Consider the following 23,932-nt stretch of genomic DNA (forward strand, 5'->3'; position numbering starts at 1 on the left):
TTTTTTAAAAAAGAATAAACTATGAAAATTTGCAACTTTTTGCACATTTTAAGATTACGTTTTGAAGATATGAATGGTCACAGGATGTTAACTGTGTTGAGAAATAATAAAGTGGAAGGACTGCTAACTGTCAGCTATGACATTAATGCATGAAATTCTTAAACTGTCAAAACATTTGTACATAAAGATGAAAGAATCTGAAATATTTTGGTTATTTAGAAATTATTTTCTCCAAAACCTCTCTCCTAAATGTTTTAAAAGTTTCATGGTACATTAGTTGGTCATTGTACTTACGGACTGTACAATCAGAGTGGGCGATACTTATCTATACAAAGTGTGAGAAATTTTTTAGGTAAACCTAACTCTCCTCTCAAGGTCAAAAAATCATGGACACCTAAATATTTAAATTGTTTGCTGTTTTTAAGTAAATGTCATGGAAAACTGATATTTCTGAATCAAAATAATTAGTTTACAATGTTATAAGTGAGAATGTGCACACAGTCAAAGGTGATCCAACAAGAGCAGTACTTTGGAAATGGGAACTGCACCCTGATCTTTTGATGATGGCTGCTTAAAAGCATCAGCAGGACTATCAAGTGCCATAAAGGAGATGGCTATATCTTGCAGCTTATGAGAAACACTTATTTACTCTCCCACCCACTACTGATTGTGATACACACAAGAAATGAAGTGGCTCACTACAAAGTCTTCTAATGTATGCCGTGGTCTCTGTAGTTCACACACAGTAACAGGGTGCATTTTGTGGAGAACTGTTCTTGCAATGTATGTGCCACTCTGGGCTGCAACCCAGTAGTGACTTGATTGAATCCCTACCACAAGCTGCATAGCTGACCCCTCGTTCTCTCTCTCCTTTCGTTTTTTTCTTTCTTTTTCTTTTTTTTAAACAGAATTCCCATAATGCACTCTCATTTATAAGTAAGAGTTTCATGTTTATTACTAATGTTGATATGATGTGACAAATCCAGTAGCAGCTCTTATAGCATCAACAGTGTCATGCTGGAGATTAAATCTTGTTGCAAGATGTTTACAGAGACATCCTGCCCCATCACATGCACTTTTTCCATGACCTGTTGCTGAAAACATCCGATTTCTTTTTTTGCCTGTATTCCTGTACTACAGTGTTGACCAAGCTCATAAAGCTGAAAGCAGTTTTTGAGATGAGATGCTGCACCATGTCAGATACACATGGTCTCTAGAAGCTGTGTCATCAATTATCATGCTGACATAATAGCATGGATGTGCACTGTCGTGAATGAGATCATCACTGACAATATCAAAATAGTTTGATGTTCCAAGGAAGTGAGCAACGTATGTGAGTACTGATACCCGTGATGTGTGCCTGTGGTATATTCGAATTTCATTCTGCAAAGCAACAGACCAGTTCTCAGCAAGGTCGAAATAAAAAACTAATATGCCAGTATTCTGTGATGTCTCTGAATCCTCCAGAAATGGTGGTGAGCTATTCCTTTCGTGACCCAATGCCTAACCTCTGTAGCAAACTTCTCTGGCTCTACTTTTTCAGCAACTCTCCTCCCTTCCACAATGCACAGGTCACATCATTGTCGGTATCCTGAAGGCGTAATGCTTCAACAGTCATCACCTCAGCACCAGGACACATTGCACACTCCTGCAACCAACATTTATCTTGCAGCTCTTGGCATATACACAAAAGCATCAGGTTATCTTTGTGTACTCCTTGCTTGTGACACTGTTTATGGTGAAACAACAAGTTTCAAATTAGTGCAGTAAATACATGTGCATACTTCCTTTACTGGCTGGCATTTTACCCATTTTGGCTGTAAGGAATGGATTCTGTGAGACCAATTCTTAAATATGGATTCTCCTGTTTCATTAGGAGATATGCTTGTCTTATTGATATTATCATATATCTTTTTACCTTTATCACCATTTTCATTAACAGAAATAACATCAGCCTGGCTAGGATTTTGCCTGCTGCAATCTTTGTCATTACTTAGGTAATGTTACAGAACAACAGTAAGTGTGTCATCTTGCAATGGATGTCCACAGTAAGAATCTGGGCATGCCCAAATATCTTTCTCATTCTTTATTTTACAAGCTTTTGAAATCAAATAATGTGAGTTATGTGGATTTGTATTTCTGTATCTGCTGCTTAGACTAGCTGCCTGGTATCAGTGTCAGTCACTGTATCTTCTTAATATAGGTGGCTGCTGATTTAGTAGTATTTAGGTTTTGAAACCACACCACGTTTCATGCACATATCACTATCTTCATGTTCTGCATCAAGTGTGTCTACTTTACACACTTCACAGTTTTGAAGATGTTGCTTGTGTAAAACTTGTTTCAATTTCTTCCACTTTTCTTTCTTCACACTGTTTTCTTCTTGTGCTTTTTTCATTTCCTGGGCGTTCAAGAGGGGATATAGTAGTGAGTGTAGCAATTTCTGTACAATGGATGTGATGCTAGAACTTGAGGACCAAGATATTTCTGTATTACCTCTGACAGATTTCCAACAACTGTGAAGTGTTTGTCACTTTTGTTAAATACCACTTTCTTGTGTCTTTTTTCATAATCCACACACCTCACTCTTTCACTGCTGTATTTCCTCACAGACATTGCATCTAATAAAAAGTTCAAACCATACACAAAACTCAATGAAGAATGGCTTAAGTGCAAGTTCTCACTCATTTGCTATGGACAGAAGAGCGATGGAAACAGTGTTGCCAAAATGCATATTTCACACTAGAAATTCAGTGATGCAGAATGTTGAAAATTTTTTAACACTTTACACAGAAAAATATTGCCCACTGTGTCTGCACCGACTACTAACATACTAAACAAACAATATTTTGTGTAATTCTCAAAAGTTTTGGAATGGTGGTTTATGAGTGAATAATTCTTAAAAATGCAACTTTTTTCCATTTTTAGTAATACATATTTACATAATACTGATAGCTGGAGCAGAGAAGATACTGTTTATAATTACATCAGTAGTATCTGGTAATATGAAAGAAAAGATAGCCTTCTGTGTGTTTCCAAATTTAAAAAAAAGGTGCAAAAATTAACTCAAATTTTATATTTTCTTTTTAAATTTGTAAGTTAAAGGAAGCCCATAAGCGTGCGGGTGTCAACAAAATTTCAACACACCAAGAGGGAGCTTTAATGCAAAACATCTGCTAGGTCTCCAGTACTTTTGTTTTTATAGTTTTATATATTCTGTTGTTCTCTACTGTTTTAAGAGTTATTTACAAAATATACATTTTTAAAAGGGCCATACCGTTTACAAAAATTAAGATAAAATGAAAATACTTTATTTCTTAAAACTTGTGATACACAGGGCTAATTTTCTTTTCCAGAGAAATTCGTGACCACGAGTTGACTTGTATGATTTGAGATGAAATAACCCATGAGAGTTATGATCGCTGACTCTGCACTGGTGTCAGACAATAAACAATGTTATGGCAAGATTTTGACCAAAGTTAGACAGGCATATTGCCGCAAACAGTGTGAGTTATTGATGAGAGAGAAGTGATTCTTCTGCAAGGCAGTGCATGTCCCCATACAGCAGCTCTCGCCAAACAAAAATTTAAGCATCTCAAGTGGGAAACACTTCAACACTCTCCCATAGCCCAGACCTATCTCCCTTTAACTTTTATGTCTTTTATCCACTCCATTAAGCTGTGGGACATAAAAGGTACAACGATGGCACTGTGCGTACCACAGTCACTTGTTCCTGTCGCAAGTGGTTCATGGGAAGAAAGATTGCTGACAGGCCTCTGTGTAAACTTGAATCTCTCTAAATTTACGTTCATGGTCTTTTCACAAAATACAGGGTGATTCAAAAAGAATACCACAACTTTAAAAATGTGTATTTAATGAAAGAAACATAATATAACCTTCTGTTATACATCATTACAAAGAGTATTTAAAAAGGTTTTTTTTCACTCAAAAACAAGTTCAGAGATGTTCAATATGGCCCCCTCCAGACACTCGAACAATATCAACCCGATACTCCAACTCGTTCCACACTCTCTGTAGCATATCAGGCGTAACAGTTTGGATAGCTGCTGTTATTTCTCGTTTCAAATCATCAATGGTGGCTGGGAGAGGTGGCTTAAACACCATATCCTTAACATACCCCCATAAGAAAAAATCGCAGGGGGTAAGATCAGGGCTTCTGGGAGGCCAGTGATGAAGTGCTCTGTCACGGGCTGCCTGGCGGCCTTTGCACAAACACCCATTCTCTGTAAACTGTTTATACCAACATTTAATACACCACCTATCAGGAGGTTTAACACCATACTTCGTTCGAAATGCACGCTGAACAAATGTCGTCAATTCACTTCTGCCGTACTCAATAACACAAAAAGCTTTCTGTTGAGCAGTCGCCATCTTAGCATCAACTGACGCTGATGCCTAATCAACAGGGCCTCAAGTGAACAAATGTACAACTAAATGAAACTTTATAGCTCCCTTAATTCGCTGACAGATAGTGCTTAGCTCTGCCTTTTGTCGTTGCAGAGTTTTAAATTCCTAAAGTTGTGGTATTCTTTTTGAATCACCCTGTATATAGCGGAGAGAGCAACAGATTGGTAGACTCTTCTAGGAATGTATGCCCTCGGAATTTTTAACAGTAAAGCACACCGTGATGTGGAATGCCTCATTTATAACACCTGCAACTAGAGTTGGCGGTGCATCTCCATAACACTAAGAGGAAGCAATAGATTTGTTGGTTCTTCTAGGAACGTACGCTGTTGGAACTTCAACAGTAAAACACACTGGTGTTGCAGAATGCCTCTTCTGGAGCCTCTGCTACTGAAGTTGGCTGATTGTCGTTAATACTTTCATGATTACTAAATGAATGTGTAACCAAGTGCTTTTCTTTTCTTTGGATCTTCTCTTTTTCTTCTATCAATCCTATCTGATGAGCAGTACTAAAGTATTAGCTGAATGAGGGTTTTGTAAGCTTCCTCCTTAGTGGGCAGACTAAATTTCTTGAGGATTCTTCCAATAAATCTCAGACTGGCATCTGCCTCACATGCGTTAAGATTTATGTGGTCGTTCCATTTAAATTGCTCCTTACACCTGATTATTGATATTTTATGGACATGGTCACTTTCAGTAATAGTTCTGCAAACTTGTAATCACATGATAATGGTTCTCTCTGCCTATATATGTGCAATATGTCATACTTGTTTATCCCGAGGATCAACTCCCAGTCTCTACACCAACCATCATTCCTGCACATGTCTTTCTGCATTTTACTATAATTTTCTAGTGTTACAACTTCTGTGTATACAATAGCATCACCTGCAAAAAGCCTTATGCAGTTTCTGATATTATCCACTAGGTCATTTATGTATACTATGAAAAGTACAAGGTGCATTCAAGTTCTAAGGCCTCCAATTTTTTTTCTAATTAACTACTCACCCGAAATCGATGAAACTGGCGTTACTTCTCGATGTAATCGCCCTGCAGACATACACATTTTTCACAACGCTGATGCCATGATTCCATGGCAGCGGCAAAGGCTTCTTTAGGAGTCTGTTTGGTCCACTGGAAAATCGCTGAAGCAATAGCTGCATGGCTGGTGAATGTGCGGCCACGGAGAGTGTCTTTCATTGTTGGAAAAAGCCAAAAGTCACTAGGAGCCAGGTCAGGTGAGTAGGGAGCATGAGGAATCACTTCAAAGTTGTTATCACGAAGAAACTGTTGCGTAACGTTAGATCGATGTGCGGGTGCATTGTCTTGGTGAAACAGCACACGTGCAGCCCTTCCCAGACGTTTTTGTTGCAGTGCAGGAAGGAATTTGTTCTTCAGAACATTTTTGTAGGATGCACCTGTTACCGTAGTGCCCTTTGGAACGCAATGGGTAAGGATTACGCCCTCGCTGTCCCAGAACATGGACACCATCATTTTTTCAGCACTGGTGGTTATCCGAAATTTTTTTGGTGGCGGTGAATCTGTGTGCTTCCATTGAGCTGACTGGCGCTTTGTTTCTGGATTGAAAAATGGCATCCATGTCTCATCCATTGTCACAACCGACGAAAAGAAAGTCCCATTCATGCTGTCGTTGCACGTCAACATTGCTTGGCAACGTGCCACACGGGCAGCCATGTGGTCGTCCGTCAGCATTCGTGGCACCCACCTGGATGACACTTTTCGCATTTTCAGGTCATCATGCAGGATTGTGTACACAGAACCGACAGAAATGCCAACTCTGGAGGCGACCTGTTCAACAGTCATTCGGCGATCCCCCAAAACAATTCTCTCCACTTTCTCGATCATGTCATCAGACCGGCTTGTGCGAACCCGAGGTTGTTCTGGTTTGTTGTCACACTATGTTCTGCCTTCATTAAACTGTCGCACCCACGAACGCACTTTCGACACATCCGTAACTCCATCACCACATGTCTCCTTCAACTGTCGATGAATTTCAATTGGTTTCACACCATGCAAATCCAGAAAATGAATGATTGCACGCTGTTCAAGTAAGGAAAACGTCGCCATTTTAAGTATTTAAAACAGTTCTCATTCTCGCCGCTGGCGGTAAAATTCCATCTGCCATACGGTGCTGCCATCTCTGGGACGTATTGACAATGAATGCGGCCTCATTTGAAAACAATGCGCATATTCCTATCTCTTTCCAGTCCGGATAGAACTTGAATGCACCTCGTAATGGCACTATAACACTCCCTATGGATATGCCAGAAGTTACTTTTGTGTGTGAAGATTTCTCTCTGTTGAGAATGCCATGCTGTGTTGGCTTTGTTAGAAACCCTTCGGTCCAGTTGTACAGTTGGTCTTTTATTCCATACACTCATGTTTTGTTCACTAGGTGGCAATACGGAGCTGTATCGAATACCTACAACAAGGGAAGGAAGACATTAACCTGGGTGCTGATGTCTGTACTTTCTGGGTCTTGTGGATGAACAGAGCGAGCAGGCTTTCACATGATTTTTGTTTCAGAACCTGTACTGATCCCTACAGAATAATTTTCAGTCTCCAGAAACGTCATAATATGCAAGCGTAAAATATTCCAAAATTCTAAAGAGATATGGGCTTACAGTTCTGTGCATCAGTTTGATGACCCTACTTGAAATTGGGAATGAACTGAGCCCTTTTCCAATAATGGGGAATACTTCACTCCTCCCGTGACCTACAGTACACTGCTGCTATAGTTGGATGATGATTGAGTTTGGGCTTGTTCTGCGCAGCTATGTCATGCATACTCCAATAGTCAATGACCGTTCAGCAGTGTTCTGAGTGCTCTGCTCTGAGTGCCGTAATTAATGCAAGCATAAAATTGATCGTAGTGAGTTGTTTAGTGAATTTCTATTTAATTTGTTGTGAGTTATTATTGCTGACGATGGTGGTAAGTGATAAATCCTGCATAAGTAAGCGAGAGACATAATTTGAACGATATATGCTTGCTTCAAGCAGAAAGCACACGCACGTGTGTACCGCAACCGTCACTTGGTATCATCAACCATGTCCTCCCTGTCTGTGCCTCGACATGCACAAACCCCCTTCATTCTTGGATTGGACTATAGAAGAGGAGCTAGTTCTTTCGAATATTCACAGTTACTTTTGCTCCTGTACCTTGTTATATGAAGTTTGATGAGATAAAAACTTACGGGGACTTTTGAAACTTGACTTCTTTGGCCACATTTTTATTTACTGGTAGTAAACTCCAGAACTTTGTGATCTGAGTGTATGTTACTGGATTTAGAAGAGTACTTTAATTAGGAAAAGTGAGATAAATTGAGCTATAAGAAGTAACGTGAAAAAAAATGAAGGCCAAATAGAATTTAAATCAGGGCATAAGATTTATTACAGACAAACAGAGCAGAGAGGAAATTCAGAAGCAGTCTTGATTGAACTTCATTTCACACCATGGGTTTTGATGCCAGTTTTGTCAGTAAGCAGCTTTGCGGATAATGTCACACTACTGTCTCACTGAGGCTTTGATAAATCTAGTTGAAACTAACTCTCTCCCTCTTTCTCTTCTTCCTGGCGATAATTACATTCCTTGTGTCTGTACCCAGCATAAGCTGTCTACATGTGGACATGCCCAATTTAAATTCTGGATGAAACGCATTTGAGTTATTTAAATACCTGTCCTGAACAACATAGAAGTTGTGTAAAACACAATTCTTATAAGATAACTGCATTGGGAATCTGCAAGTATGGAGATTCCAGATTGAAATTTCATTGTACACACTTGTAATAACAGTACAACGTACAACTTTTTTTTTTTTATAAGTAATTATGTGATCATAACATAATTGTCCATCAGCAGAGTTCAACAGTCAATGTGTCTGACTGCTACTGGATCGCCAGGGTTCAGTTCCAAGTGTTAGACAGTTTTTCCATTGGACTAGTCGACCGTAGGTCTTCTCAGTTACTGTTTGTCATTGAGGTGTACCATGTGCATTGTCCAGCTGTTTGCAGCTTGTACTCAGATTTGTCTCACCATCATGGATGTTATCCTTTCACCCTCTCTGGGTCATCTTTCTGTTCTGGCTCCATCAGGTGTAGATGCCTGACACACAAGCCACCCAACTCTTGTTAATTGAAAGGGCTTGCATCTGAAGCAGCCTGGGGATGCAGGACCACATCTTTGTGGGGTTGGGTCATTGTGGTTTGTTGAGGCGAGGGAGCAGGTCAATGGTAGCATTGACAAACATCATCAAAAGCCAAAACATTTTATTAAAACTCATGTGACTACACTTGCTGTGTCTCGGGGAAGGCTGTGGCCACCCTCCTTCACAACTTGTGGCGAGGATGGTGCTTGGCGACAGTGAGCTGTTGGCTACTAATGCATGGTGTTGTCAGTTGGGAATGCTGACTCCAGACGCTTATGCCATGGCACACAGCCTAGGTAGTGGGACAAGGTCACTTGCGGATGAGGCCAGTGGCCCTGAAAACTGCTGAATTGTTTGCAGGGGATGTCACCTTCCAGTGGTGGATCTTGCCCTGGGTTTTGCACCTAGGTAGATGCCCGCACCAGCACGGAAGGCTGGGCAGTTGTACCACCTCTGTCACATTCTGCTGCCCTATATGGCAGGAGTGTGGTTGCTGCTGGAGTTGGCCAGTAGGCAGCCACTGGTGGAGAAATACCAATTCCAAGGAGGAAGATTTGGCATGAACTCCAGGTACAGCATTGGAAGCTAGGACTTGTTGTGGGTTTGTGCTCTTTCATATTGCCTGGCCTTCCAGCATGGGTCTGTTGTCTCCAAAGCCATTGATACACTTGCTGATGTCTGTGCTAAAATTAAGTTATCTATACCAGTTTACAGCCCACTTGTTGTGCTGATGTGCTGTTTCTAGCTGCACTCAGAACAACAAATCCATGACCTGGTGGTGTGGAAACAGCTTGGCTCACTGTGCAAGAGCTCCATTTTATCCCTGCTTTGCATTATTGCAGTGCTTGGCCTAGCCCACTACGTGCTGTCTAAACAGCTCTGATGCTGCAACCAACACGCTGTGGCAGATTATCACCCACTAGTTGCTTTCCACTGCAGTGGCTGAGCTGCTAGTTTCTGCAGCAATGCCCAAAAAGTAGTGGTGGAGTTACATTACCTCCCTTTTCTGGAAGATACTGTCCCCAGTTTCTCTACCCGTGACTGGTCCACAACAGTTCTTATCATAATTGGTCACAATGTACAATATTCAATAAGTTCTTCCCTTAGGTGCTAGGTTGCTTGTATCACAACATTCAGAGGCTGTGAGTTTATTGTGTAGGCTTAGTCCTCTAGCTCCACATTTCCACATTGGTCCGTGCACTATCTGGCACAGTACCAATATGTTCCGAAAAGCCACATCTGAAATGTGATTTTTTAGGGGTTGTATCTCTTGTTCTATTGATCACAGAGAGAAGAGATTAAATGTTTCAGAGAACCATTGGCCTATTGACCATTTGTACTCCTATTGGAAGAATGGGCATACTGTACCTATCCAACGGTCTGAATAAACTGAATAACTTCTTTTTTATAACCTTGAGATACAATGTTGAAGTGCTGTGACATATGCCCTCAGCTGGTGTGATGGCTGTTTTACATCTGTGGCCTGCTTTGTTGACTTGTTTACCCCACTCAGCAGGGCATAAGCAGACTTGTTTACCCCACTCAGCAGGGCATAAGCAGACTTGTTTACCCCACTCAGCAGGGCATGCCCAAGTTAGCACTGTGTGGCCCTAAGTAAGCAGAGCCAATGATGTGAACGTCTGCTGTAGTCTCATAGGTGTCCACTGCTACCAGGTTAGAAGATCACATTGGTGCAAATAGATGGCGGTAGTACAGCCCTGCCTCCAAGGCAAGAGTTCAGTTAATACCATGGAGCCTGGGGACAGCTCATCCGCAGTGTCATTCCAAGCCCACAGGTGTGGACTTATAACCGTGGGCTCATCTGGTGGAGATGGCTGCCCAGACCAGCTTTGGTTGCTGGCTGGCCCGTAACATGATGGAGTCTTGCGTGGACCCATGGTTGCAAAGGGTATTGCCAGACTGCACATAACTGTGTCAGAATCTCAGGGGATTTTTGTGATTAATAGCACTCATTTTGTGGTGGTACATTGCCTCCAGGCACATACAAATCAACATCTTTGCGTCTCAGTGGTTGGCTGCTTTGTAGTTTCATAGCCTTTGTGCAATGTCACCACAATTGTGTGGCTATGCCCAGGTACCTTGTGTGCAAACAAGCTCACACATGAAATAAATCCTCCACACCCACTCGCCTGCCTGCTTGTCGCAGTGGAGCTGCTGCTCACCCAGTAACACCCAAAATTAGTGACTCCATTATAGAATCTTGTGATAGCAGTCCACTGGCAACAGTTTCCCATAGCTGGAATTCTAAGCTTCACTACGTGTTCCCAAAGGTAAATTTTAGCATGATGTTTGGTCAGAAAATTTACTGTGAAGTTTACTTTTTACCCTTCATCTATTTTACACCCTCATGCACATCACATCTGTCCACAACTGCATTGTAAACAATTTGCAGCACATGTCAGCAACTTTCTATGCAAGGCTGTGACACAGTGCTTGGACACCATTATGAAAGTCAGGCACAAACTCCTTAATGGATCCCACCTTCTCGATCTGATTGCTAACTGTTCGAATGTGTGTCTGCTTGCTTCTCATATGTTCAGACTGCTCCTGAGGTAATACATGAATTTGTATCATTTCTCCCTCAACATCTGCAACACGGCTATAAACACCAACATCTTCCTGAGCCTTCCATGTAGTATCTACAATAACATCATTGTCTGCATTTCACTGTACACAACACACAAGTCTGTGGCACACGTACTCCCCTATACATCTGGCCCACGCTCCACACATTACCACTGAGTGTAGCAGATACTACTGCACTTAAATTACACATGTTGCTATCCATACACTTATTTCTTTTTGCACAGCCTGCACTCACTTCAACTGCCACTACAGCTCCTTCAGACTTCAAAATTCCACATGATATCAGTGCTGATATACTATGCTAGGTCCCTTAATGTCAACAACATTAGTACCCTAAACAGTGAACAACTAGGCACAATGTCATTTCCCTCTTCATTAATCATTTTAACTTCACCATTCGTAAGACTGTCCCACCAGGCATCAAATTCTGGCTTACTATCCAAAGTATTGGCAAGTTTAATTACATTAACAGCAGTTGGATGTACTGCAGGAACACGTAAAGTAGACACAGGCCTGTTCTCAACCCTTTCAACTTTCTCTTTCTCCATCCTCTCTGCATCCTCTCTTTTCAAACTTTCCCTCTTTATCACCTTCTATGTTTCCTCAAATCTTCATTGTAAATCTCCTCATACTTGGGGACATGTGAAAAGCTATTTCCTTTTCCCTAACCTGAAGTGCTTCCAGTCTCTTAGACAACTTTACATTGTGTGCTTGTCTCTTAATTACTTTACCTTTTACGATTCCCATTACCTCCTCTCTAGTAACTCCCGTGGTATTGAAAACCTCACTCAAAGGGTATTGACCATGACATGATTGCCCTTTATCAATTACACAAACATAAGTGACAAAGGTTCCTAAACATAATACTACTCAAACACTTTGCACTGTTTTACATGTTTGCATACTGAGTCGTATTCCTTCTAAACCCTTTTGCCCATTATAGATGGAGAAAACTGTAGTGCACTGGGGATGGGATGCAGCAGTGGTTCGTGTACTGAAGTCAGGAGGTAGATGGTTGACCACCTGAGGGCATCAATCAAGGTGATGTTGGGTGTAGATGTTTGTCTGATGCCTGAAGATGTTATTAAAACAGAATTAAAACATTTATTGTCAACAAAATACAGCAGTTGATTTATCAATGTTCGGGTAGCCAGCACTAGTGGGGCTGGCAGTGGCACTCTGCCATGGAATGTGCTGGTCAGCACACCACATACAGTCAGGTAGCGCATTGAATCAGCTACAACGATGACACAAGGTTGACAACCTTGCCTATGTTAGCATACAGCATTGCCTGCACCAAGTGAAGCGTCACACAGCTTCTGGGAGATTTGCCAGGGCTCTTGTGACCCCCTCATAGACTGTGCATAGTGAAGGCATCTACCAGCTCTGCTCAGAGTACTTGAAGTCATGCGGAGAAGTGATATGGCTTCCCGACAGGAGAGAGATGGGCAGCGATGTAGTCTGTCACAGAACTGGAGGCAGGTGGCAGCAACGGCCTGTCCCTATGATGATACATGAGGATCTGCTCAGAGGCCCTGCTGGTTTAGCCTCCAGAAGGCATATCAGATGGGGGTGGCCAGAGCGCCTGATCAGTTTTGACTCAGTAGTCAGCACTGCAGCTCGCAGCGTTTCTTCTGACAGGACTTGCTGCTCCATAGAAGACTGAAGCAGAGGGTGGACTGACATAGGCTTCTCCTCAGAGCTGGATTGCCGAACACTGAATAGAACTCCACCAGAACAATATGTATACAGGATGAGCTGTGCCCTGTGTCCACAGCAATTCTGGCTCAGCTACCCAGCTCATTCACTGTGACACAGTAGCTTCTGTGGTTGCTGCTGCACCATCAGCAGTCCTTTCTCACTTGAATTCCACCTGGCTATTGAGCCTTTTTACTCTGACTCTTTGGTTGCCAAGGGAGTTGGAGGTCTTTGAGGTTTTTCTGTCTGCACCAAGTATACTGTTCTGTGTACTACAAAACTTAAACACATTTCCTACAATTCTCAAATTCTGGTGTCTTTCCAACTATACAGTAAATGCAAGAAAACACATTAATGAAAGGACACTTAACCATAACACTACCATAGTACTTCTTACTGTAACTTAACTACTACACCTGAGTAGCTGCTCATAATTATTACAACACAAACAATTAATACTCCCTGACAGCACTCAGCTACAGCTCCTGAATTGCTAGACCAGGATAACAACTTAAGTACTCTTAGCCAATGAGCCATATCCCTTGCTTTTGATAACATATGTTCCAAAATATAACATTCTTATTTACACATCAACAGAACATTATGTGTGATTACCCTACACATATTGAAGATACTAATACAATTAAACATTTGATAAGAGACCCACTGTCTATCCATGATACTTATAAATATGGGGAGCACGAGAAGAAAAAAGGAGACTACACTCATCTCACCATATGTTGATGAAACTCCAACTGGTAATAGTAAAGTCATCTTCTTCATCCACTGAAGCCTGTTTTAGGCATTAGACATTCCCACTTCTGACACCAAATGAAATCGTGATGGGATGTTCATCCTAATACTGATGCCAACGGAAGTGTTTCAGACATGTAGGACTACTTGTGTGTGGGGTTACATCATGGTGGTGTGGTGAGGTTGTGGGAGCAGACCATTGGTAGCTTAGACAAACATCAAAAGTTCAAATATTTTATTAATACTCTTGTGACTACACTCATAGTGTCTCAGTGAAGGCGGTTTCCACACTCCCTCACAGCACGTTACAAGGATGGCTGTTGGTGGCAGTGTGAGCTGATGGCTACCAAGCCATGATGTTGCTTAGGTATGCTCATTACAAGCTTATGCCCTGGCATGCTTCCCAGCGAGCAGAACATGGCCACTTGTGAACAAAGCAAGTAGCAATGAAGACAGGCAGGTTACTTCAGGGAATGCCAGCTTCCAACTGGATCTCATCCCTGTGACAGATGATGTGTGGTGCCTAGATGTCCTCGCCAGCATGAAAGTGTGGGCAGCTGTATCATCCCAGTCTTGTCCTCCTACTCTCCAGGGCAGGTATTTGGTCACTTAAGGAGAGAGTCAGTAGGCATCTTGCTAGTGGAGAAGTACTGAATCTGAGGTGGTGGATTTGGGATATGCCACTAGCAGAAGGTGCGAAGATCAAATCTTGATCTGGTAGTGACTGTGTGCTGTCCCATATCACCCCGCCGCCCAATGTGGCCCACTCATATCTGTAGGCATCCAACATTGTGCTACACGGGGTGATCTTTTTTTAAATCGCAGGAAGAAGGGGGGGGGGGGGATTGTAGGAGAATTACATAATAGGTAGCCAGTTCTTCATTGTAATAACTACACAACCAGGCCAATTTAGCTTACTCATAGTTATTTATAAAGTTTATAATTCCATAACCATACAGGAAGACAAGCACAATGAGTGGCAAGTAGAGCCTTTGTTAGAAGCATAAGTAAAGTGATAAAGAGATAAGGTGTAGGCTGCCCAGTTATTAACTGTTACACATGCATCTATTTCTGTATCATGTCCTTTCTTATAGTTACAAGGCCTTCTTACGTATGTGACTGGATACTATGACTAAAATATTGACTGAGGTACTTCTGATTCATGTTTCTTATCTTTCTAATGAACACAAGTAAATGTCTTCTGATGTGCATTTAATGCAGACAGTTTTCTTACACATGTGACACTTTAAAAATGATGTGTTTACAGTGCTGTCAGGCTTTACCAGGCGACATGTTCGCTTTTCTTGTCTCTTAGTAATATCTTCAGCAGTGACAAAGGCACTAGGATTCCTGGTTGCTGTGCATCTCTCAGCAAGCTCCTCTACTAATTGCAGTAAGAAATCCCTGTGCTTAATTTTTTTCATTTAGAGCATTGTGCAATACCCAGATATTTATCCCAGGCAAAAGTTGTAAAATGTGTGAATGGCCAATATCTGGATGATGATTTCACTGAGTATTTGTAAGCCATTTGGCTAATCATGTCCACTCCATATTTAGACCAATTATAAAGTGTAACTGTATCTAGCCTCTTTTTCAAACCAGCCTCAATTTTCACATAAGGATGCATTAGTGCTGTGAATCGGGACATTCTTGCTGCTCTTTCCCTGGTAAACAGTCAATGTAGTATCATTCTTCTTCAGTAACACCTTACTCTTCTTTTGCCTTCTTGACAGAGACTGGCATTTTACTGCAAGATCAATTTATGGAGCCCACAATACTTGTAACATCTGCTTTCAAGGTTTCAGACACAGCCAAGGGGGTGAAAAAATTGTCATAAGTGACATTTCTTCCCTTACTTATATAAGATTGCACCAGCATAATTGTTGCAATTGAAAAGTGTGTCTGTGTAGCACATAAATAAACAATTACAAAATAAAAATTTAAGTGTGCATACCTTCTTCATCAGTATTCAGTAAATCATCATGTGGTATAACATAATCTTCTGATGAAGAATCTGAAACTACGGGTTGTGGCAATTCTTCTGCAGATAAAAACTCCAGTGGCTCACCCTCTGCTTCACGAACCACATTTTCATTTATGGCACTTACAATGTCCTCTTCTGTTCTTAGACATTTGGCCATAATCACTGTATATGTTGCAAGCATTATTTATACAGTTAGAATCGCTATCTACTAACACCGTATTTTATGGAACAAAGCACTGACTGTGTGATACTTGTGTAGTATGTTGAAACATGTTTCAACCTGATTTCCCTTTCCTCCACTGTTGGAGAAATGTAATACCATCAGGAAGAGACATAAAAGTCTCTGCTTTTTTCCCAAAAAATGTAAATTAAGTGTCATTGTTAACTAACTTACTTGATACAAAGTCATAGAAATTCAGCGGTATACATATTAACACAAAATAGTGACCAATGAAGGAATTAGGGAACAGATCGTGTGTGACCCCACTGCAGTTCTAGTGTTAAATTCCCACACATGTTTAACACTATTTGTGACTACTTTCTGCATCATTGTAATGTCAGTTTGATTTCTTCCTCCTCCATCAGCAAGAGCCCTGTTATCTTCAATATTATTTTGTAACTGAAATTGGCGTTACAAATTTGTAGATCATTTGTTATGATGAAGATTATTAGATGCATCCCATCATTTAAACTCCTGTCATGTAAGCTAAAATTTCCTTCAGTTGATTTGTAAATTTTCTCTTTTCCAAATTTTACGCTGATATTTGCTAATTCAATGTTAGTTTGTATTCTTTCATACAGTTACATGTCTGTTCTAGGTTTTATATTCTTGTCTTTGTTATCCTTGTGGTCATGTGCATTTAAAAGTATGTCATCCTGCTGTTATGCTTTTTTTGCAATGTAGTATATTCTTTAGTTAATGTGCCTTTCACTGAGTGATGAATGCAGAATCCAGATTCAAACTCCCATCATGTCTCGGAGTTGGCATGCATAATAGTTACACTTCCAGTTGTTATTGAAGAAGTGATTCACTCCCTCATGTCTTGGAGCATTTCAAGAAGTGCTTCTTGTTTCTTTGCTCAAATGATATTACTCTATATCATTTGTCAAATTTTGAACACCGTTCAGGGGGGTGTCTGTGACGGAATTAGACTACATACAAGGTCTGTCTAAAAAGTATCCGACCTTTGATTTTCCCGGGCAAAATAGAGACAATAGTGTGGCGCCACTGTACACAGAAAGGGAAGAGACCTTTATGTGCGTGCATGAATTTTGTCCCTGCCTTCCAGCACGTCAGTCGCTGCCTGTCAGTTGCTGAGTGAGGTGCTACACAACGTGTTTGTCGGATTACCGATTCTCTCATGATGACTGAACGTGTTGAACAAAAAAGAAAGTGCAGCAGGTGCAGAGCAAATTCAAGGTGATGCGGACTGCCTTCTTTGATGTCTCTGGAATTTTGCATCACGAATACGCACCGGAAGGACAAACAGTGACAAGGGAGTACTATCAAGATGTTCTCCGGTGACTCCGTGACTCAGTTCTGTGCAAAAGACCAGACATGTGGATGGTGAAAAACTGGCAACTGCATCACGACAATGCCCCCGCACTTTCATCCAAGTTGATCCAAAATTTCTTGGCCAAACATGGAATTACAGCTGTTTGTCAGCCTCTCTACTCTCCGGACATGGCTCCTTCCGACTTCTGGTTGTTTCCAAAATTGAAGATGCCACTGGAAGGATCCCATTTTAAGAGTAGAGAAGAGATAATGCGGAAGACGATGACAGAGTTGAAAACCATTCCAAAAGAAGACTTCCAGAGGTGTTTCCGGCAGTGGAAGGATTTGTGGGCTAAGTGTGTGCAAGCACAAGGGGCCTACTTTGAAGGATATTCGGGTCCCAACCCCGTCATGTATTCGAAATATTTTTTTCTGGCCAAAGGTCGGATACTTTTTAGACAGGCCGTGTATGGTTCCTCAAGAGGAACAACAGTCTTTTCAGTATTTGCAGGTGAAACAGTTTTGATGATAAACTGGTCCAGTCTCATAACATCAAATGATGCAATCTTGCTATGTTGGAACTGTGAATGGCTGAAAACTAGGGGAATCTAATAACATAGTACTCCATTCAGATATGCAGGGGAGGACTACTCGTGAAGATTCTGTCATCGGGTGTGGGGACGTGGATTTTTGTGGGGTGAGGGACTGTCAGAAACTGCAATCAGGTAGGTGGGGTTGAAAATTTATGAATAGAAATGGATAGGTTAAGATTAGAGTGCAAATTAATGAAGTTTAGTGGCAGAAAGAACACAATTTCTGGTTAGATGAATGCAGCATTTACCAGTACAAAATCAAATATGGGTAACGCAGTAGATCTAGATATGAAGAAGAGAATAGGAATGCAGGTGAGCTAATAAGAATAGCAAAGTGAATTCAGTATCGTAGCCAAGGTAGACACAAAGTAGATAGCCACCAACAGTAGTACAAATTTATATGCCTACTATCTATGCAGATAATTAAAAGATTAAACTACTGTATGATGGTCTGTAGGAGAATGTGGACCAGGAGAAAGTATTGCAAAGGGGAGCCTCCTGGTAGTATTTTGCATAGAGATGAAAGAACAATTCATCGTGAACACTTGGCTTAAGAATCATAAAGGTGGTTATGTACATGGAAGAAACTTGATGACATCTACCCCAAGTGTTTATATAAATTATGTAATGGTAAGACTAGATTTTAAGTTGTACACTTCCAGGGGCACACATGACTCTGAACATGCTTTGGTGCTGATGAACTGCACAGAAGAAATTGCAAGAAGATGATAAATGCAGGGGATGGGTCTAAACACGTTGAAACAATCAGAGGTTCTTGAGAATTTCAGAGGGAGCATTAGGCAACTACTGACTGAAACAGAGGAAGGGAGCACAGAAGGAAATGAATGGGTAGCTCTAGAGATAGTACAGTGAAGTTTGCCGTGAAACAACTAGGCAAAAAGTCAAGGTCCAGTAGAAATAATAGGATACAAGAGACTGAATTTAATTGATGAAGAGGGGGAAAAAAGAAACAAGTGAACGAGGAAAAAGAGATTACTGATGCCTATAAAATAAGAAGAATGGTGAAGCAAAAGTGGCTAGAGGAGAGATGCAAAGCTATTGAAGATGTATAGCTATTGGAAAGCTAAATGTCACCTATTGGAAAGTTAAAGAAACCTTGGGAGAAAAAGGCAGTAGCTGTGTAAATGTCAAAAGCTCAGATAGAAAGCTAGTATCAAGCAAAAGAAAAGTCTGAAAAGTGGAAGAAATATTAAGAAGGACTGTTCAAAGGAAATGAACTTGTAGAAAAGGAAGGGGAATCCCTAATGTGGGATTGGGGGTGTGATACAACTGTTATGAGAAGAATTTGACTACACACTGAAAGATCTAGAATCCACCTGGAGCAGAAGAAGTCATTCCTTCATAAGTAACAAGATCCTTGGAGAAGGTACCATGACATAACAATTTAAGAAAACTTGAGGCAACATTGACACAGTGAATTGCCTTAAAACACGTGCTGCCATTTATAGCATTAGTACAAACCATCCCAGCATTTAAGTTAAATGATTTAGGAAAATCATGGAAAACTTAAATCCAGACAGCTGTACAGGGTTTTGAATGGTTATTCTCCTGAATGCACATCCAGTGTACTAATCACTGTGCCACCTCGCTATACGAGTCAAAAGAAATGAAAGGAAAGCAATAGTTAAGGAGAAGGTGAGACAGAGTTGTAGCCCATCCCTAATGTTGTTCAGTCCACATATTCAGCAAGCAATAAAAGGAATCAAGGAAAATCTGCATAGGGAATTAAAGTTGAGGGCCGAAGAAATAACGAGCCTTGCTAAAGATATTGCAATTCTGTCAGACATGGCAAAGAACTTGGACGATCAGTTGAACAGAATGTATGGCATCTTGAAAAGAGATTGTAGGATGAATGGTAAACAAGGGTAATTGGATGTAATCAAATAAAATGGTTCTGTGCTTAGGGAATCGGATTAGGAAATGACATAATGAAAATAATAGATAAGTTTTGCTATTTTGCAGCAAAAGGAGTGACATTGGCTGAAATAGAAGGGATATAAAATACAGGCTGTCAGTGGTAAGAAAGGTGATTCAGTAAAAGAGAATATTTTGTTAAAAGTTATGCAGAAACACCATTCTTTATACAGATTGACATAACATTATGTGCATCATGTAGCACTACTTATGTTCTGTTCAATAGTTTTTAAAATGCATTCTTTATAATAGTTGGTGGATAACTCCCATTTATGCTAGGAGAATCGGATTTCATCACAACTAAATTAAACATCCTCTCTCACTGCTAAAATAGTGCTATAATAGCATATTGAAGGAAGATCATTACATTGTATGTACTAAGACAGCATGCTAATATTGCATAAGCATGACAGTACTGTTAACCAACCAGGTCCCATTTGACAGTATGTTCACTCTGTAATGCAAATGCATTTTACAGAGAAGCACTTAGTGGCAGAGCGTGGGAAGATGTGTGTTGTTGTGATGTATATTTGGTTAAATAACAAGCAGCAGTATACAAAGTACACTATGCCACATACCTTAATATGACTTCTGGTGTATAGATGTAGATGTATATGTAGATGAAGATGAAGATGAAGAAGATATGCAGCAAATGTTACCGATATGTGACAGCGCTGTTGTTATGCTTTGTTACAGGGAAAGTACTAGTACGCAAACCTCCATCATCACCTAGACCGACAACAGATTCCAAAAAAGAAGATCCTTTGCAAATCTGTAAAAGAGCCCAAGAGAATTTAAAACCTGGCCCCCGTGTACGATCGGCGTCAACAGGCAGGGACAAGAAATCTGGTAATGTTAGAAGTCGAAGTTTCTTCTGTTTTACAGTCACAGCTGATAGCCTCCTGAATCAAGCCACTGTCATGTTGTTCTTTTCAATGATTCTGTATTGCTTGTGATATAACCCAAATGTCTTTCTTTGGCAGTACTCACTAATAGGAATTTTTAACATGTTGCTTTTGATATTTTGTTGCAGAACTTCAAGCAAGATATTGGGCATTTTTATTTGGAAATCTTCAGAGAGCTGTTGATGAGATATATCAGACATGTGAAACTGATGAGAGTGTTTCTGAGTGTAAGGTAGAGTACATTTGTGTGTTAAAAAAGTAATAAAAACCATACTAATGCCGTTGGCCCATGGGGCGAGTTAGCTAATGTTGGTGTGACGCTCAACTAGTTTTTTGACGTCATTTTGTGCTATTTCTCGTTGAGAAGCCGTTTCGTCATGTGAAACACAAAGTAAGTTCTACAATATTTTGGCAATGTGCCATGTAAAGTTGAACCAGTGGGAAGCAAGACCACTCCCTACATCACAAGCAGAAAGCAAGATGCCATACCGTACTTGTATTCAGTAGAACCCCATATTTGATGGGTTTTATGTTATGTTACACCCTGTGAATATATGCTGTTTCTAAGCACCAGCATGTAGAATGTCTCAAGATGAATCATTATTGTTACGAGTTGTTATAATAAAATGACTGGAAAAGTCATATTGCTGGTTAAAGAATTTTCGTTTTTAGTTAGTTTCACATCATAACTTGTGTATAGTGAGAGTAAGCTGTTTTAAAGCAATGACTCATTTGAGATTCATGAAAATATGTCATTATGATTTATTATATAACTAAAAATCAATAACATTTCACAGAATAAAAAAAAAAACAAAACATAATATGCATTTCAGCTTAGCGTTGTTGGCACTACGTCAGAGAACCAGCAGTAGATTGGACATGGGTTTGTGTCCTGCTTTATCCAAATGTATTTTTCACCTTTGCGTTTTCCAAAAGGTTGTGGGAGTTTCATACGAAATTAATAGAAATAATTTCTGTAATATTTGATGTTATGTAAATATGAGTGTGCTCTGTCGAAAGTGAGTGTGTTTGATTTGGTGAGGTTTTATTAGCTGATGTCTTTCCCGAGTGATCATGCATCTTCCATTCTTGCCTTATTATGTGTTCATGGATATCAAAATTTTTATTTATGTATACCACAGAGAGAACAACATGACTAGCATACAGCCAGGAAAGGTAATGTTCATTTTATTAGAGCTAAGATAGGAATTCTACATGCATTCATTTTTATGAACAAACTGTGTGGTTTGTGAGCCACATAAATCTGACAACCACTGATGAGAGCGCTGAGGGTGCAAAATCACGTCAACCAACTCATGCTGCGTGCCAATGGCACTCTCTCTCTCGTGATGTGTGCACGTCAACATTAGCTGCCTCGTCCCACGTGCTGACAGCTTAACAATTAAAAATTGAGAGAGAATTTCTGACCAGGACTTACTTCAGGAGGTGAAATGTGTAACACTGTAATTAGACCCATATAGAAGTTACACTGTAATTAGACCCATATAGAAATTACATGTTACCTAGTTTTCAGAACTATTAGTTCCTTCATCATGGAGGGCAAAGGGAAAGGTTGTAGGTTGTGCAAAAGGAAGGGTAGATCTCTATATGTGGGTCTACCTCGTCCTGGGATATAACTGACATGCCCTTCTTTTTTAACCATCCCCTACTTATTCCTCTTTCCTCTCCAATAAAGGAACTAACAGTTGAGAAAGCTAGGTAGTGTCTTATATTGTCCTTTATATATGTCACATGACAGTAATACACATTTCATCTTCTGAAGGTAAGTACTGGCCAACAATTCTGCCTCATAGTTTGTTTTCGTGACTGAACTTTGTTTTCATATATTAGCAATTACATACAGAACCAATGGAATAAATTGATTGGATCACAATGTCAGAGGTCCTAGAAGCTTTGTAAGCACGAAGAGAGTAATATATACGGAGGAATACTGTGTTTAGGCTAGTGGAATCAAAGATGACAAAAAGATGATGGTAGTTTTTGAAATATGAGGTAAATTTAGAGATAGGAGGTAGAAGTTTGATGAGACAAAAAGACTGCAAACAACAACAACAACCAACCATCACTTTCACCAGTTTGTAATCCCAGAAGCTTGAGTCTAGTTCTTGAAAGTTTGTCCTGTCCAACTACAGCTTTTGATTCGTCACATTATTCATACAGCTGCGAGCCATGCTGTATGTAGTGCGTTATAGTGGTTAGCAATCCTGGCTGGTGCGTTTTGGGTTGCCAGTTCCAACCCGATCATGCACAGTTATTTTGTCATTTAATATTTATCATTGCTGGAAGGTTCTTGAAATTTTTGATGTTAATATATTCTGGAATATTCAGTGTTTGTATAAGTAGCTACACTCTCTGTCCAGTAGTTTAATTCTGTTATGGCTTTGTTAGTGATCTTAATAAATTTGCTTTCAGTGATAAATGTCGTACTTCAGCAATGATCCTTCTTTTGGGTTTGGACCTGATTTTGGTTCTGACATGACATTTTTTGGTGGAGACACCGCGTACTTTAAACATCTACATCACCATGGCTACTAATAGGCAACATAAAAGCTGTCACCTTTATGGACAGCAGGTGGAATACAAATATGGATTCCATGGTCTGTATATGCAGGAGAGCAGCTGTCAAATGACAATCCAGCCTCCAATCAAAACAGATACAACCAAATCCTCCACAAAGTATAATACTCCACAAAAGAACAGACATTTGAAGGGCAGAGGGAAATGCTGGTTTGTTTCCACTGTGGATGTCTTCTACATTACTGTAGAGAAATGATATAAGTCTGCCGGCCGAAGTGGCCGTGCGGTTAAAGGTGCTGCAGTCTGGAACCGCAAGACCGCTACGGTCACAGGTTCGAATCCTGCCTCGGTCATGGATGTTTGTGATGTCCTTAGGTTAATTAGGTTTAACTGGTTCTAAGTTCTAGAGGACTAATGACCTCAGCAGTTGAGTCCCATAGTGCTCAGAGCCATAATATAAGTCTTCGACAACTACTGTGTTGCCAGATATCAATAATCACAGCAGTTTTGTTCACGCCAGTTAACTGCAAACAATTGTAGTCCACCTGTAGGATGAGGTTGCTCCCCAACCTGCCCTAGCCATTCCCTATCTCCATACACAAGCATCAGCCACTCGCCTACCCACTGAATTCAGGAAAACTAAATGAAATAAACAGCTATAGAGTTGAAGCCACCACACATGAAAATCTTCCATGGATGATTGTCAACAAGATGTCAGGATATCTCATTGATATAATTAGCAATGACTAGTCTATTTGGGTAGTAGTCAAATCAGGGGCTTCCTTTTCTGTAAAATCGAATGCTTGTCGTCACCAAGACAGGTCATTTGCATACAG

The 23,932-nt window shown here is 40.4% G+C and overlaps 1 protein-coding gene across 3 annotated transcripts in view; it reads left to right on the forward strand.

Moving 5' to 3' along the window:
- LOC126483888 (S phase cyclin A-associated protein in the endoplasmic reticulum) overlaps positions 1-23,932 on the forward strand; it is a 607,888-nt gene that overhangs the window by 2,960 nt on the left and 580,996 nt on the right. For all 3 annotated transcript variants that reach the window (XM_050107144.1, XM_050107145.1, XM_050107146.1), the window contains 2 exons: positions 20,350-20,502; positions 20,687-20,790. In XM_050107144.1, the coding sequence (XP_049963101.1) occupies positions 20,350-20,502; positions 20,687-20,790 (257 nt within the window). The remainder of the gene's footprint in view (positions 1-20,349; positions 20,503-20,686; positions 20,791-23,932) is intronic.

Source organism: Schistocerca serialis, chromosome 6, assembly GCF_023864345.2.
Source record: "Schistocerca serialis cubense isolate TAMUIC-IGC-003099 chromosome 6, iqSchSeri2.2, whole genome shotgun sequence".
In the NCBI taxonomy this organism is placed as follows: domain Eukaryota; kingdom Metazoa; phylum Arthropoda; class Insecta; order Orthoptera; family Acrididae; genus Schistocerca; species Schistocerca serialis.